Raw genomic sequence first — 15,050 nt, forward strand, 5'->3', positions numbered from 1 at the left:
AGTAATGATGCTGAAAATACAGCTGCGCATCACAGAAATAAATTACAGTTTAACAGATATTCACACAGAAAACAGCTGGTTTAAATAGTAAAAATATTTCACAATTTCTACTGTATTTTTGATCAAATAAATGCAGCCTCGGTGAGCAGAAGAGGCTTCTGTCAACACATCTTCCTGACCACAAGTGTTTGAACTTCAGTGTAATAATAATACAGTAAATCTGCGTTCAGACGGTTTGCTTGTCAAATGATATATTTGTTCCTTTTTGGATCTTGACTAACCAAGATGAACTGTTATTGTATGGAAAAGAGCTGCATGAACATTCAACATGAGTAAACTGTTAAGCTGCACTCGTGTGTAAATAAGGTCCAGTTGGTTGCCTGATTTATAAGTAGCCTTAGTTAACACCCTCTTGAGATCAAAAGAGACAAGCAGAGTGTGGAAATCTGCAACCTGAGGTTTATCTAGGTGGATGTTGAAGTCTCCAAGCATAACTAGGGGAGTCCCATCCTCAGGAAAAGTTGAGAGCAGCACATCTAATTAATCCAAGAAGTTACCTTGTGGTCCTGGGGGTCGATAAACAACTACAAAATTGATTTTAAAAGGGTGGGTAATAGTGACTGAATGTGATTCAAAGGAGCTGCTAATACCCATTGAAGGTAAAGGAATACATTTACAATCATTAGAGATAAGCAGACCAGTACCTCCATCTCTTCCAGTTAGACGGGGGGAGTGGGAAAATGAGAAATTATTGGAGAGTGCTGCAGGTGTAGCATTGTCCTCTGGTTTGATCCACGTCTCTGTCAGGGCCATGAGGTTTAGTCTTGAATGACTTGTAATAGATGTAATGAAATCTACTTTGTTTACTGCAGACTGACAATTCCAGAGACCAATAGAAAAAGTAGTGTATTAGCAGACATAGGCAAAGTGCGCAGGTTGTTAGGATTGCGCTGCCTATATTGTGTGATGCGTGGTTTGCGAGTGGTAGTAATAGGGATCTGGAAACACATAGTAGGAGTTGGTCATAAAAACTGAAACAGAAGTGAAGAAAGGTGTAAAAAAGAGGTTGAGTCAAAAGCGATATTTATGTCCCTTGTCTGTGTCCCTACACTGTGGAGTCGCACGGTAGAGTCGAGGGTCTTCACACGAGGGCTGCCGTGGTGTACTATCCTTTTTTATACCCGTTTGACAAAATGGAAATTGAATTCAGCTGAACACACTTTACTGTTTATCACAACAAAGGGCTAAGCAAGCGCACGACACTGACAAAGTATGCGGTAGAGTACGAGACCAAACGCAACTTCTGCACGTCTCCACACAGTAAACAAACAAGCGTTTTCTAGCAACGACAACTGCGCTAAACACTAATGAGACAAGAAATAAATACACTTACGATCTGCTTTTAACTTCTGCTGATTGGCTGCTTCTCTCAAAGAGTATTTCTTTAATTGCAATTGTTAGTGAAAATTACACTAAAATGTTGCTATGAGAAAATATCGCACTAAATTAAAAGTTCACATGTTACAAATAAGTTACAATATTGATGTTGTAATACTAATAGCACTAATATAAAAATCTGATTATATATTTTACAAAAAAGTAACAATTTTGAAATACGTTAATGGTTGTATTTTTTGTCTTTTATCTCAGTATTCCATATGTTGTATAAGGTTTTTTTATGCATAATAGTAACCTTAGAATGTGATCAAACAGTTTAAAATAGCTGGGCTAAGATATACAGTGGGTACGGAAAGTATTCAGACCCCCTTCATTTAAGGGGGTCTGAATACTTTCCGTACCCACTGTATAACAATTATTTTGACTGTATAAATATGTTATTTCATTACACACATTATCCCACCAGTCACAATTGTGACTGACCATAAAACACAATTTTTCACACACTTTTCCAAAAAAAACCAAATAAATAAATAATAATTATTGATTATTTAAAAGGGTTACTAATGACACATCGTGTGGATATTTTCATATCTGGGAATAATTTTGGATTAAATGGTTTAATAATACATGGGTTAACACAGCTGCTTCATCATATAAATTAAAATGGTTGAATAGTATTAAAAGCAGAGCTAAAATCAATAAACCATAACTAAGCATAAGCTTTAGGATCTTCTAAATGTGTGTTGAAAATTAAGTGCATAATGCTGTAAATAGCATCCTCAGTTCCTCTCCCTTGTCTGTAGGTGAACTGTAAGGGATCTAAGATAACAACCTCTGCTTTTAACAGACATAACACACTTTTCAAAACATTTCATAATCACAGATGCAAATGCAACCGGTCTAAAATCATTGCTCTCTAAAGGCCTAGCTATCTTTGGAACAGGTATAACGTCTCAGGTTACTTATGTAAACATGGTTCCCTGAGTAGGGAACGAGACTCAGAACCATGGCGAGCACTAAGTACTAACTCTACCATATTGCTATAGGAGTCGCCCCTGGGACGTTAGACGGCTGTCAGTGACGTTATTCCCTACGGCCAAAGGCCTAGGCTACATACCCCAAAAAAGTGGCTCTGTCATTTACCTTTGTGGCATTCTTGAGCTTGTATAAAATAGTCTTGTTGAGTCTGAGCTGAAGTTCAGAAAGTGTCACTTGTGTCTGAGACTCTCTCTGGACTTATATTTATTGGGCTGCAATGAAGCAGGTGTGAAAATAAACCCTGTATATTGGAAATGTACCACAAACATTTTTTTTTTCTTTTTGCAGCACAACTGATGCTGTATCTAATAATACAAATGATGATTTAAAAGCAGCTGTGCACATCATGCTAAACAAGATGAGCCCTTCACACTCAGACCATGTTGGTTCACACTTGATGAGTGTGTTTAACAAGCCATACAGAGTCAAAGTGCCAAAATAAACACATAAGACATTAACTGTTGTATTAGCTAGAAATTCTTTTCATCAGAAGCGAGTCATGAGCCGCCATCATCGTAAGGCTTAGTCTACACTAAAATGTCAAAAAGAAACCGATCTTAGTTTAATAAGTAGACAATCAGTGCAAAATGCAAATGCAGAACCATTTGTATTGATGTAGTGTAGTTCAGTTTGAAAATGACTCATTCAGACCAGGCTGTGAACCAGTTCAAAAGATTCATTGCAAAGATTTGACTCAAAAGAATGATTCCTTTACAACTTTTTTTTTTTATATATATAAAAGTGAAAATGAAACACATTTCTCAGTTTCCTGAAAAATTGGGATGTCAGACACATGTTTGCTTTTGAAAATAACAAAACTGAATCTGTACTTGCTCAAAACAAATTTTGTCAATACATAACGTACTTCTAAGTTGATACATTGTCATTTTAAAAAGCCGATCTCTTATCTCTTTCCATTTTGAATGGTTGTTTAAAGGCATACAGTATGTGTGTTATTTAGCATTTTTACTTTGTTTACATTGTTGTATACTTTCTGTTTATATTAATACTATTAGCCATGTTTAGCACTTTGGGCCTACTGTGTAGTTTTAAATATGATGAGTGAAAAAAGAATAAATGACTGTAAACATAAGAAGCAGTGATGTGTGTTTGTGTAATTTTTCAATGTTTAAATGCTTTCTTGTATCCCAGCTTAACAGTTACCTAAATGAAAGTAGTTTGCTAGTCATGAGCCCTCAAGCCAAACCTCGGGTCAAGGCATATTCAATTATTATTTATTTATTTTCGTTTGTCTGTCTCTCTCAGGTAAGAGCTGCTTCTCCACCCTGTTTAAGTTTGAAGAGATGCAGGAGATCGTGAAGAACTTCACTGTGGTTCACGTGAACGCTCCGGGACAAGAGGACGGCACGGCCATTTATCCTGCCGGGTATGTGCTGTATATATATATATATATATATATATTATATTTCACCGATATGTATGTACATGTATATATGTATGTGCGTGTGTGCGATTGCTGAGACTTTGTGTGGGTGTTATAAAAAGTGTGAACAATTAAAATGCATTAAATGGCGTTGACACCTGCCAAAGCGTCTTCAGAAGGTGTTAGTGGTTTTACCTTCTCCGTGTTAGATGCAGACTGTGACTCAGAGACTATTTTTATGCTTTCAAATGTCTGCAGGCCACTGTGTCTTGTTTTAGACATGTTAAGAGTCCTAAAACGCTTTTATTTTCTCTGACAGATACCAGTATGCATCTATGGATCAGGTCTCTGAGATGCTCCCCGCTGTCCTGCAGTACTTTAAGTGAGTCAAAATTTACTGCATGTTTAAATCTTCATTAGTGACGCCTGCAAACGACACATATACTTGACAACAGCTCTGATCTTCATATGACTGAATGTATTACCGTTGATTGTTTTCCTCTCGTTTAGTTTCCGCACAATTATCGGTGTTGGAGTCGGAGCCGGCGCTTACATACTGTCCAAGTTCACTGTGAGTTATACATCTGACCATTGCATGCATTATTATTGTTTCTTTTTTTTTTCTTTCTTTTTAATGTGCAAAAAATACATTTTGTATTTCTTCAATCAAATAAATAATCAGTTTTTTGATTATCAGATAATTCATAATTAACAGATTATTGAATAAAAGAAAAAACATTAAAATAATATCATGGACTCTTGGAGTGATATGTAAATGACTTATGAATATGGTCATTATTCAGTTTCATGGTACAGTCTATATAGAGTACAAATACCATAATATAATATGATACAGTACATAAATACACAAATATTGGTTGGCATAGTACTTTTTTTAATCAAATTTTTAGTTTTCATTTAGGTGCATAGACTTCTGAAATTGAAACTATTTTGTTGCTCTCCATATAGTTTATTACAATATTTTCCCTTTTTATTGCTTTATCACAAAATCATTTCACTACTTTTATCTATTTTGGAGTTCAGTATGACCCTTTGGTGGATGTTGTCATAAATGGCTGCCCACTGCTCCGGGTGTGTGTTCACGGTGTGTGTGTTCACTGCTGTGTGTGTGCACTTGGATGGGATAAATGCAGAGCACTAATTCCGAGTCTGGGTCACCATACTTGGCCACATGTCACGTCACCTTTTTTCACTTTATAACACAAGCAGGCACTCCAAGACTGAATGACGTCCCCTGCTGGCCAAAATAAAAAAAAAACACCACACACTGAGGCACATTGAATATTATTACACTTTGCAGACTGTTTAAATATACAGTAAAAATGAGAAACTCTCAAAATAAACTCCATCAGCCATCTTCGATGGAGATTTCACTGTTTATCACCGGATTTTGCATTAGAATGTAGACTTATTTACAAGAAATAATGCCTTGGATTGCGACAGCATAGTTTTTCTCTCTCTCACACAGTTGACTAACCCTGACGCCGTGGAAGGGCTCGTTCTGATCAACATCGACACAAACGCACGAGGCTGGATGGACTGGGCCACACAGAAGGTCTGTCACCTGTGCATGAAGTCACAATCTGATGAATAATAACAGGCAATATGTACCCCAAAATGACTCAAACAGCTTGTGTTTCTTCTGCAGCTCTCCAATCTGACGTCTTCCCTCACAGACCAAATCCTGAGTCACCTCTTCAGTCAGGTGTGTGTGTGTGTGTGTGTGTGTGTGAGAGTGTGTGTGAGAGAGGTGTGTGTGTGTGTGTGTGTGTGAGTGTGTGTGTGTGTGTGTGTTATTCTACAATGGTGACATTAGATTAGACTGAATGTGTGTTTGTCTCTGTTAGATAAATATGTATCAGAGGGCTTCTGATCAACATGATGTAGATTGTTTTTCTGATAATGAATGACTGACTGTATATTATCATGCTTATATAGATAGATAGATAGATAGATAGACTGAACATTTTATTCCTATTGACAGTATTTTCTGATTAATAGAATGATAAAAAGAAAAACCTCAAATCCCTTCTGTAAAAAAAACAAACAAAAAAAAAAATACTACATGGTCATTTAATTTGAATAACTTGTTAATTTAATCATCTTAAAATTATTATATTGTTAGAAAATAAGATCAGTTTGTCACAAAGCAAGTGTATTTTTATATGAGCTCTCTGTTGTTTTTATTCAGATGGCGGATGCCGGCGGGATGCCACAGCTTACTCAGGTTAGTCACATCACATCATTATTTATCAATACAATTAATGTATTCAGATGAAATCTGTTTGGAGTCTAAATGAAATGTGTCTCCACAGCCAAGCAAACTGACAGAAGCGTTTAAATACTTCATTCAAGGCATGGGATACAGTAAGTGACCTGAGAGCATTTTATTGAGAAATATCACAATAATGTAAACCAACCACTGCTTACTTACACTATCATTTAAAAGTCTGGGGTCAGTAAGATTTATTTAGAAAGAAACTAGTACTTTTATTTAGCAGGGATGCATTAAATTGATCAAACGTGACAGTAAAGACATTTATAATGTTACAAAATAATTCTGTTTCAAATAAATGCTGTTGTTTTGAACTTTATATTCATCAAAGTATCCTAAAAAAATAACATGTCTGATGGTTTCTACAAAAGTAACAAGCTGTCTTCAACATTGATGATAATCAGAAATGTTTCTTGAGCTGCATATTAGAATGATTTCTGAAGGATCATGTGACACTGAAGACTGGAGTAATGATTCTGAAAATTCAGCTTTGCATCACAGGAATCAATTTTATTTTACTATATATTAAAACAGCAAACAGTGATCATATTTCAGAATATTCGTAATTTTACTGTATTTCTGATCAAATAAATGCAGCCTTGGTGCCTTTCACAAACATCTTGCCGAATCCCAAACTTTTGAACTGTAGTAATAACACAGCAATGTTTAGCTTCTCGTTATCAGTAACAAAACGTTTAACCCATTCCCAGACAGCAACATAGTGTTGGCCCAGATCCATGCAGACCAGATGTGGGCCGGATCTGGGCCAACACTGGCTGCTGTCTGGGTTAGTTTTACCTGTTTGGTGTATTTTTAATCAGAATAACTAGAGAAAACATTTTGTTGGGGAAAAAAAAAAATCGCTGACCGAAGTGTCATATTTGTATTTATGCTGTTGCGTTTTAAAAAAACAAAAATTCGGAATTTACATCTTGGAATTTTGACTTTTTCGCGGAATTCTGAGTTTGCGTCTCACAATGTTTTTTTTGTATTTAGGCCTATTAATTTGTTTGTTCCTTGTTTTTCGGCTTCTTCTTCTGTTTGTTCTCTTATGTTTGCGCTGCTTCTCTTTCTCTCTCAGTGGCGTCGTCCTGCATGACGCGTCTCTCACGCTCGCGCACCACCTCGCTCTCGTCCTCCTACTCCATGGAGGGCTCGCGCTCCCGATCCCGCACGCTGTCCCAGGGCTCACAGGGCGGACAGCTCCCGCCGAGCCCGTCCCATACCATGGAGGTGTCGTGCTGAAGAGTGCCAGAGCGGGGGAGAGAGGTGGACGGATGAAGCGCTGGAGTCCTCTGGGAAAGTGAGTTTCGTGCGTGAAGACAGGGCTCGCAGGGCGGACAGCTCCCGCCGAGCCCGTCCCATACCATGGAGGTATCGTGCTGAGAAGCACCAGAGCGGGGGAGAGAGATGGACGGATGAAACGCTTGAGTCTTCTGGGTGGCAGAACGTGAGTTTCGTGCGTGACGACGGACGGATGATGACAACTCTCTCCCTCCCTTCACCGACCCGTCAGGCAGATGATAGAGCCCTTTAACTCTGTGACATGGGCGGGGCCTTTAGTGAGACCCAAATGTAGTGTTAACCAATAGTAATACTTCTAATATGAATATTGATTATTAATAATAATAACGACGAGCGTCACTGACAAAATAAACAACGATGTTTCTCCTATTTACATGTTGAATTTCTAAACAAAAGTATAGAGAAAAGAGTATATAAGCTCATAATGTGTGTCTATCAACTTCTTTGTGATTATTATTTTTTGGTGTGCTTTTTTCGTTTTTGTATTCTGTATAATTTTTTTCTGTTATACAATCCTGCTGCTGTGAGTGGGGTGCAGTATTGTTGGAGATGGTGGCGAAAGTTTTCAGCCGAAATACTCGTCTGTGTAGATGACAGCCACCTCATGTCTTCCATTTGCCCTTAACGAGAAAGCTATACACATAAAAGCGAGAAAGAAAAAATACTGTAATTATATATTTTTTTGTTTGGTTGCGGGGTTGGGGCCACTGGGGTCTTTGCTTCTTCTGAAATGCATGCCAGAATTTTCTTGACCACATTTTCTTACCGTCTATAATTTTTTTAGCATTTTTTTTTTAGTGGATTTTACGTTCATTTTTATTTCAGTGAGAGAGTGTGCTCATACATAGGAAAGAACAGCGAGAAAGTCACAGGAATCGTTGTTTTGAAGTCAAGTGACATGAGGTTCACATTTATATCTGTGATGTGATGTATTTTCATAGAAACCGGACATAAACATTGGACAGGGAGTAATCTGTGAGGAATTGATTAGATGGTGAAAAGGTGTCTGTGTGATGATGGTGGTTGGGAATACAAGAAATCAATGCCGGAAGCCGAAAAGGAAAGTTGTTTGAGCGAGTTTGATGAAAGATTACGAAGACTAACATGCACTGATGAATCGCTTATAGTAAGAGCAGAAACACGAATCAAGAAAGTAATAAAATCAATTTCAAGTTGACCTTCAGGTGAGGGCAAGATTGGTAGAAGAGTCGGACAAGTGCTTCCATCATTGAGTGTGTTTACATGTACAATGAAATCAGCTAATTTGTAAAACACATCTCTGAAAGTCACTAAATAAAAGATACCGCAAGAAAATATGCCAGTATTTAAGCCTACATGAGACATTCGCATCCTTTTTTCTAGTCACAATCACAAAAGTGCACGTCAGCTCCCCAGAGGAAATGTGTGGCTAAATTTAGAAATATTTTCTAGTTGTATGAACGAGAAACTAGAAATTTGTTCTGCGTGTGTCATAACTAAGCCGACAGAACACCCATAAAGACATTTAAACCCGGTCTCACAAGAAAGCGTACCCATTTACGTGTTTGCGAATTTGGACGAATTCAATTCGCCAAAGTGTGAAGTACTTACAGAGTGTCATGAGGGTATGGTGGGAATTTACGTGATCAGGTGTTTGGCTTTTAGAGGCTTTCCCCTATAAAAGGCCACCGTTTAAGGAATTATTAAGTGTAACTGGTGCAAAATCACACATGTAAACACTTAAGGTCTTTGCACACTGTGTCCGAAATTCTCGTCCAAAATTTTCGCACGTTAAAAAATAAATACGATCTCACGTTGTGTCAATCACGTTTACTGCCTCCGAAACTTTCGTCCGTCATAAAAATAAATAAATAAATACAAAAATTCTGATCAGGTTCGATATTCTGCGTTTTCGCATCCGTAGCAAGCATTATGATAGGAAAGGATGACGAATCTGAAAAAAAAAAAAATAATGGAAATTTCGGACTCTGTGTACAATGACCTTTATTCATACGTCCAGTTATAAAGCAATCACCTCAACTACTAGTTTGAGAAATAAAATACCTGCAGGATTAATAATAGTGGTGTTTATTCAAGCAAATGCTGACTTGAAAACAGTAATTCATCTACAGTGCACTCTCAATAAATTAGTTGCCAATTTCGTATGAATTCGTACGATATGATTCGTACATAAACATACAATTTACCGAATAGAGGTAAGCATACAAGTCCACCTCTAAACTGCCTCTAAAGTGGGCAGATCGTGCAAATTCACATAAATTAGCCAGCAAAACATAAAATACTGACAAACTGAAATGAGAGTGTATTGTGAGTTTTTGGATGTGTACCTTAGATTTGTGGACACGTACCATGGTATTTTTTTTTAAGTACTTTGGAGTACAATAGCATTTTAGGCTACAGTATAAATATGGTAACCACCTAGTACTGTAATAGCAAAGACCTTTAGTCTTGCCACTGATGCATCACTGTACCATGGCACAGTAACACAGTACTTTGTTGTAACCTGTTAGTACGCTAGTAAGTGTTTGGTTGGAAACGTTGAGGTGGACTCATGGTGATGGTGACGTTTGTCGTTTTGAATGGCCGTTCCTTGATTTAACGTAACTTGAGAGCTTTAGCTCTGGTTTGAAGTGTACTTAAAGCCATGGTGTGATCTAATGCTGAACCATAGTGACTTGTACACAGAGTAAAACAGTATGTGTGGACATGCCTGAGTGTGCGTGCGGTGCTTTAACTTTACATCACAATAAGGGAATACGTGCGAGTTTGTTCAGAAGAATGACGCTTCAAAGCAATTGTGTAAAATTCACTTTGCTGATTAACCAGCCCCTTCACTGCCAACAGGGTTTAGCCATGTTATTAACCCATTAGCTCCAAGAGCTCTTCCAATTGACAAGCCATTGAGATTAGCAGGTTAGCGTAGCTGCAATGTTTAAACTTTAAACATGTAGACGATTTGATATACAGCGCTCGAAAGAATACCAAAATCACTGCGTTTTTGCTATATTTTTAACACGATTGCTAACACTTGCCAATAACAACATAGGCCAAAACCTCACAACTGCAAATGCATTGTAACAATCACTTTCAGCAAAACACTGCCCTGAAAATGACAGTAAATCGGAATAAGCTAATCAACGTTAATTGGAGAGTTCGCCCAGTGTTCGTAGAGATTCTCAAATCACATAATTTTTTTTTTTTAGACACGTTTTCTATTGTTCATGACAGAACATTGGCTTTGATGGGTTGTGCAAGTGGGAAACATGGTATTTTTCTTCTTTCTTTTTAATGGAAAATTTATTTTGAGACCATTGTTGGAATCTTGATAATTGTGTTCAGCGTAAAGACTGCAAGATCACCCCAGATTCACTGGAGCCTTTACCAAAAGTACAAATAGATGGAATCTGAACATTTTACCAAATACATAGAGAAATAACCATAATAAATGTGAGAATAATGACACAATAAAATAAACATTATGGGGAAAGGAATGGATCAGGTCGTGACGTGTGTTGGGACGGTGTGAATGTAAATGTGTGTCCATTTTTTTTTTCTTTTTTTATTTTTAACTCTCCTCAATGAAACCCTTTTATTTTCTGTGAAGTAGATTTGCGTCTCAATGTCCTCATGGGTTAGACATCAGTGTGCTAGTTCTTGTGTAACTTTTTTAGCTTTAGCACTAAAATAGGAAATAATGTAATTAACAAAAAAAAATGTTATGAATAACAGAATGCAATCAAAATTAATCGTGTGGCTAATTTCTCTTGTGTAATACTATGAACAACTGGAAAAAAAAAGTAATTAAAGGGATCAAAATGACATTGTTATTTGAGTCTTATTTTCATATGTACCTTTTGGTCATGTAAAATATTATTATGTGGTCCTGTGACAATCTATTTTTAATTGGTCACTTATTTTTAATTGAGGATACTTAAAATGTGACTCATCAGGAATAAATACATGAAACATTTGCACTTTTAAAATGTGAATATGTAAGTTTAACATTTAAAGCTCTGATATTTCGGAAGATCTTTTTGGGTTCCAGTTAATTTCACGCATATGTGTGATTATGGTTATTAGTATTTCAAATACTTGTTTGCTTATATATATATGTATATATATATATATAAGAGAGTGTTTTTTGTAGTCCATGGAGCAATAAAAAGTGTTTTCTAACTGATTATTAAAACATTTGTATATATTTGGCAGTTAATGCATTACTTTTGTTTTTTAGTCATTATCAAAAATTGATGTTCAAATTTTCTGAAATTTGAAGGTGTATTTAGGGTATATTTGTTCAACTCTTCAATTTGTCTTCACTACAGTTCATATTAAATGCTCATAAGAAAGCATCCCATGTAAACATAGCAAAAGTGTTTCATATTAACCACATTTCTCTCTTTAAAAGTATTAGATGTTAATGCTGATTTTAATCCGTTTGAGCTTTCACAAGCCTGTTAATCCCTAGTCTATTTTTAGATGTAGTCTGGGTCAGATGAAAACAAAATGTTACTTGGCAGATTGTGAGACACTCATGTAATAGTTTTATTCTCTCTATAGAAAACTGGACCATGGTTGCTCATGTGTCTGCTGTGGGCGGTGTTGATACACAGCTCTGTTTGTTGCTAGAGAGCAAAAATCACGTCTAACAGAAGAACAATAAGTGGAAGTGCTGAAACACAATCCCATAATTCATCGAAACGTACAATTACCCAGCAGGTCAGAAAGGGGTTTCCACAGAGATCACAGATCTGACTGCTAACACAAACACTTATAAACCTCACTGACCGACCAACTGATGTGACAAAGGCACAGAGAGCAGGTATGTCAACCTTCATGATCTTCACTAATATTCAAAGTAGTTTAATCTGACTGAAAGAGTCTATAAAGACTAGTTTAAACATTAAACTTGTTTACATCATTTACTCTTTTTCTTTTTTTTATCTTGACGGTCACAGTTGTGTTATCGGATCATACATTTCTATAAATTAATAATTGATTAGCTAGATTAATATACTTTATATTTATAACCTACTTGTAGAATTAAAGCAGTTTCCCTGCGGATGACTAAACACTGACATTATTTTCTAGAACCGTTTAATCAGAAGAAAGAAGACATCAAAAGCACCACGGTATTTTGAAACAAGATAAACAATATTTTAACTCCAGCAAACACAAAGGCGCCAACATGTTGTGATGAGTAATAGGCCTATATGCTTATTGTATATTTCCATATTTATTACTACTACTAATACTATTATATATATATATATATATATATATATATACATATTACAACAGTAGTCACATAAACTGTGTGAGTAACTGCATAATTGTATTTTTATTGTACGTTTTATTGTACATTTATATACTTTTATTATAAGTTTTGTATGTTAAATCTTATTTTTAACGTAAGAACACTGCAGCCATTTGTAAGAATGTGCCAGGCTTCCAGTTATTTTATCTGTACAAAAACAGTCCGTTATGCTGCTTAATGTTGCAAACTGTTATTTATTATCACATTATTTTTAATTAATTATAAACACCCTGGTTAGTAGGGTCATTTGCCATTTGCCCCTTTACTGCACTTCGTTCTAGCTATTTACTTATATCGGCTAATAAATCGGAAGTCACAATGACAGAAAATATACTAATACTAATATACTAATATATACAGCTACAGTACAGTATGATTCAATAATATCTGCAGCAGAATTATATCATCTATCAAATCAAACCTTTTTCTGTTCAGTGTGGTTCAACAAACGTTTATTTCCCAAAGGAAGATGAAGCATTTGAGTCTCTTTGCTCTAACTGCTATCCTGCTCTTCAATGGATGTCACTGCACCACCACAATAGTGACATCTGAAGCGGCTCCAGCATCTACAGCGCATGCCAATCCAGCCGCAAGCGCAACCACTGCAGCAGCGGAAGCAGCAGCTACTGTTATTTATTATCACATTATTTTTAATTAATTATAAACAACCTGGTTAGTAGCACAAGTCATTTCCCCCTTTACTGCACTTCGTTCTAGCTATTTACTTATATCGGCTAATAAATCGGAAGTCACAATTACAGAAAATATACTAATACTAATATACTAATATATACAGCTACAGTACAGTATGATTCAATAATATCTGCAGCAGAATTATATCATCTATCAAATCAAACCTTTTTCTGTTCAGTGTGGTTCAACAAACGTTTATTTCCCAAAGGAAGATGAAGCATTTGAGTCTCTTTGCTCTAACTGCTATCCTGCTCTTCAATGGATGTCACTGCACCACCACAATAGTGACATCTGAAGCGGCTCCAGCATCTACAGCGCATGCCAATCCAGCCGCAAGCGCAACCACTGCAGCAGCGGAAGCAGCAGCTTGAACAGCGGCCACGATGTTCACGGGTTCAACTACAAGTGCAGCTACAGCTACAGCCTCGTTTCCAGTCTGTCAGCTTCTCTGTGCAGGTAGCATTCATCATATTAAAGATCAACTCTAACCACTTAGGCTATTGTAGAAAAATAGTAGGCTATGTGAATTTAAATGAGCAGATGTGATTATTTTCTGTGAGTCAAACTTAAGTTTAAGTTAACCTGGAAAACTTTTTTTTTTTTTACTTGTACTTGTACTTGTTTTACTTAAAGGGATAGTTTACCCAAAAATGAAAAAAAAAAAGTCATTATTTACTCACCCTCATGTCATTCCAAACCTGTATAAGCTTCTTTCTTATGTTGAACATAGAAGATATTTTGAAGAATGCTGGTAATCAAACAGTTGATGGTCCCTATTGACTTCCATAGTAGAGAGAGTGGGTTGAGTTGAGCCAGTTTTTACTTACGTGTGTTTAAAGTGAGCATGTGACAGTTCAACTTAAATATGTACATACATTTCAGGATGTGGTGCATCCTCGGGAATAATCACTTTGGATCTAAAAGTGCTTTCAAAATATGTGACCCTGGACCACAAAACCAGCCATAAGGGTCAATTTTTCAAAATAGAGATTTGTGCAGCATCTGATAGCTGGATAAACAAGCTTTCCATTGATGTATGGTTTGTTAGGATCTGACAATATTTGGCCGAGATACAATATCCTAATGATTTTTGGCATAAAAGAGAAATCGATACTTTTAACCCATACAATGTATTTTTGGCTTTTGCTACAAATATACCCCAGCGACTTAGCGACGGGTTTTGTGCTCCAGGGACACATACAGGTGCATCTCAATAAATTAGAATGTTGTGGATAAGTTCATTTATTTCAGTAATTCAACTCAAATTGTGAAACTAGGGAGAGGGTAAGTTGAGCCACATGGAGTTAAAATGTGCCACTGATTGTGCTGAAGTAAAACTGAACACTTTCACCACATGCTATATCAAAGGAAGAGAAATTAAATAAAAACGGTTCTTAAAATCTATATGTGAGCTCAAGATGCTTAGGATCGGGTTAGGATCAAGCTCCACGCGACCCTAATAAGGACAAAGAGGTTTGGATAATAATGGATGGATGGTTAGCTTCTTAATAGTTTCATTAAAAGATAGAGTTCACAACTTTGAAGGCATTTTAATTATTTAAATTTCAGAACAAAATAAAGCTCAAAAAAAAAAAAAAAACGGCCTCAAAAGACCC

General features: G+C 36.4%; 1 protein-coding gene across 1 annotated transcript in view; it reads left to right on the top strand.

Annotated features, from left to right (window-relative positions):
* Positions 1-8,050, top strand: part of ndrg2 (NDRG family member 2) — a 34,269-nt gene extending 26,219 nt beyond the window's left edge. Inside the window, exons 5-13 of the mRNA XM_016505171.1 lie at positions 3,706-3,826; positions 4,143-4,205; positions 4,334-4,394; positions 5,313-5,399; positions 5,493-5,559; positions 5,995-6,071; positions 6,160-6,211; positions 7,201-7,304; positions 7,446-8,050. Of these exons, the coding sequence (XP_016360657.1) occupies positions 3,706-3,826; positions 4,143-4,205; positions 4,334-4,394; positions 5,313-5,399; positions 5,493-5,559; positions 5,995-6,071; positions 6,160-6,211; positions 7,201-7,304; positions 7,446-7,505 (692 nt within the window). The 3' untranslated portion in view covers positions 7,506-8,050. The remainder of the gene's footprint in view (positions 1-3,705; positions 3,827-4,142; positions 4,206-4,333; positions 4,395-5,312; positions 5,400-5,492; positions 5,560-5,994; positions 6,072-6,159; positions 6,212-7,200; positions 7,305-7,445) is intronic.
* The last annotated feature ends 7,000 nt before the right edge of the window (positions 8,051-15,050 follow it).

The sequence above is a fragment of the Sinocyclocheilus anshuiensis genome, unplaced genomic scaffold (assembly GCF_001515605.1).
Source record: "Sinocyclocheilus anshuiensis isolate Anshui unplaced genomic scaffold, SAMN03320099.WGS_v1.1 scaffold919, whole genome shotgun sequence".
Taxonomy (NCBI): domain Eukaryota; kingdom Metazoa; phylum Chordata; class Actinopteri; order Cypriniformes; family Cyprinidae; genus Sinocyclocheilus; species Sinocyclocheilus anshuiensis.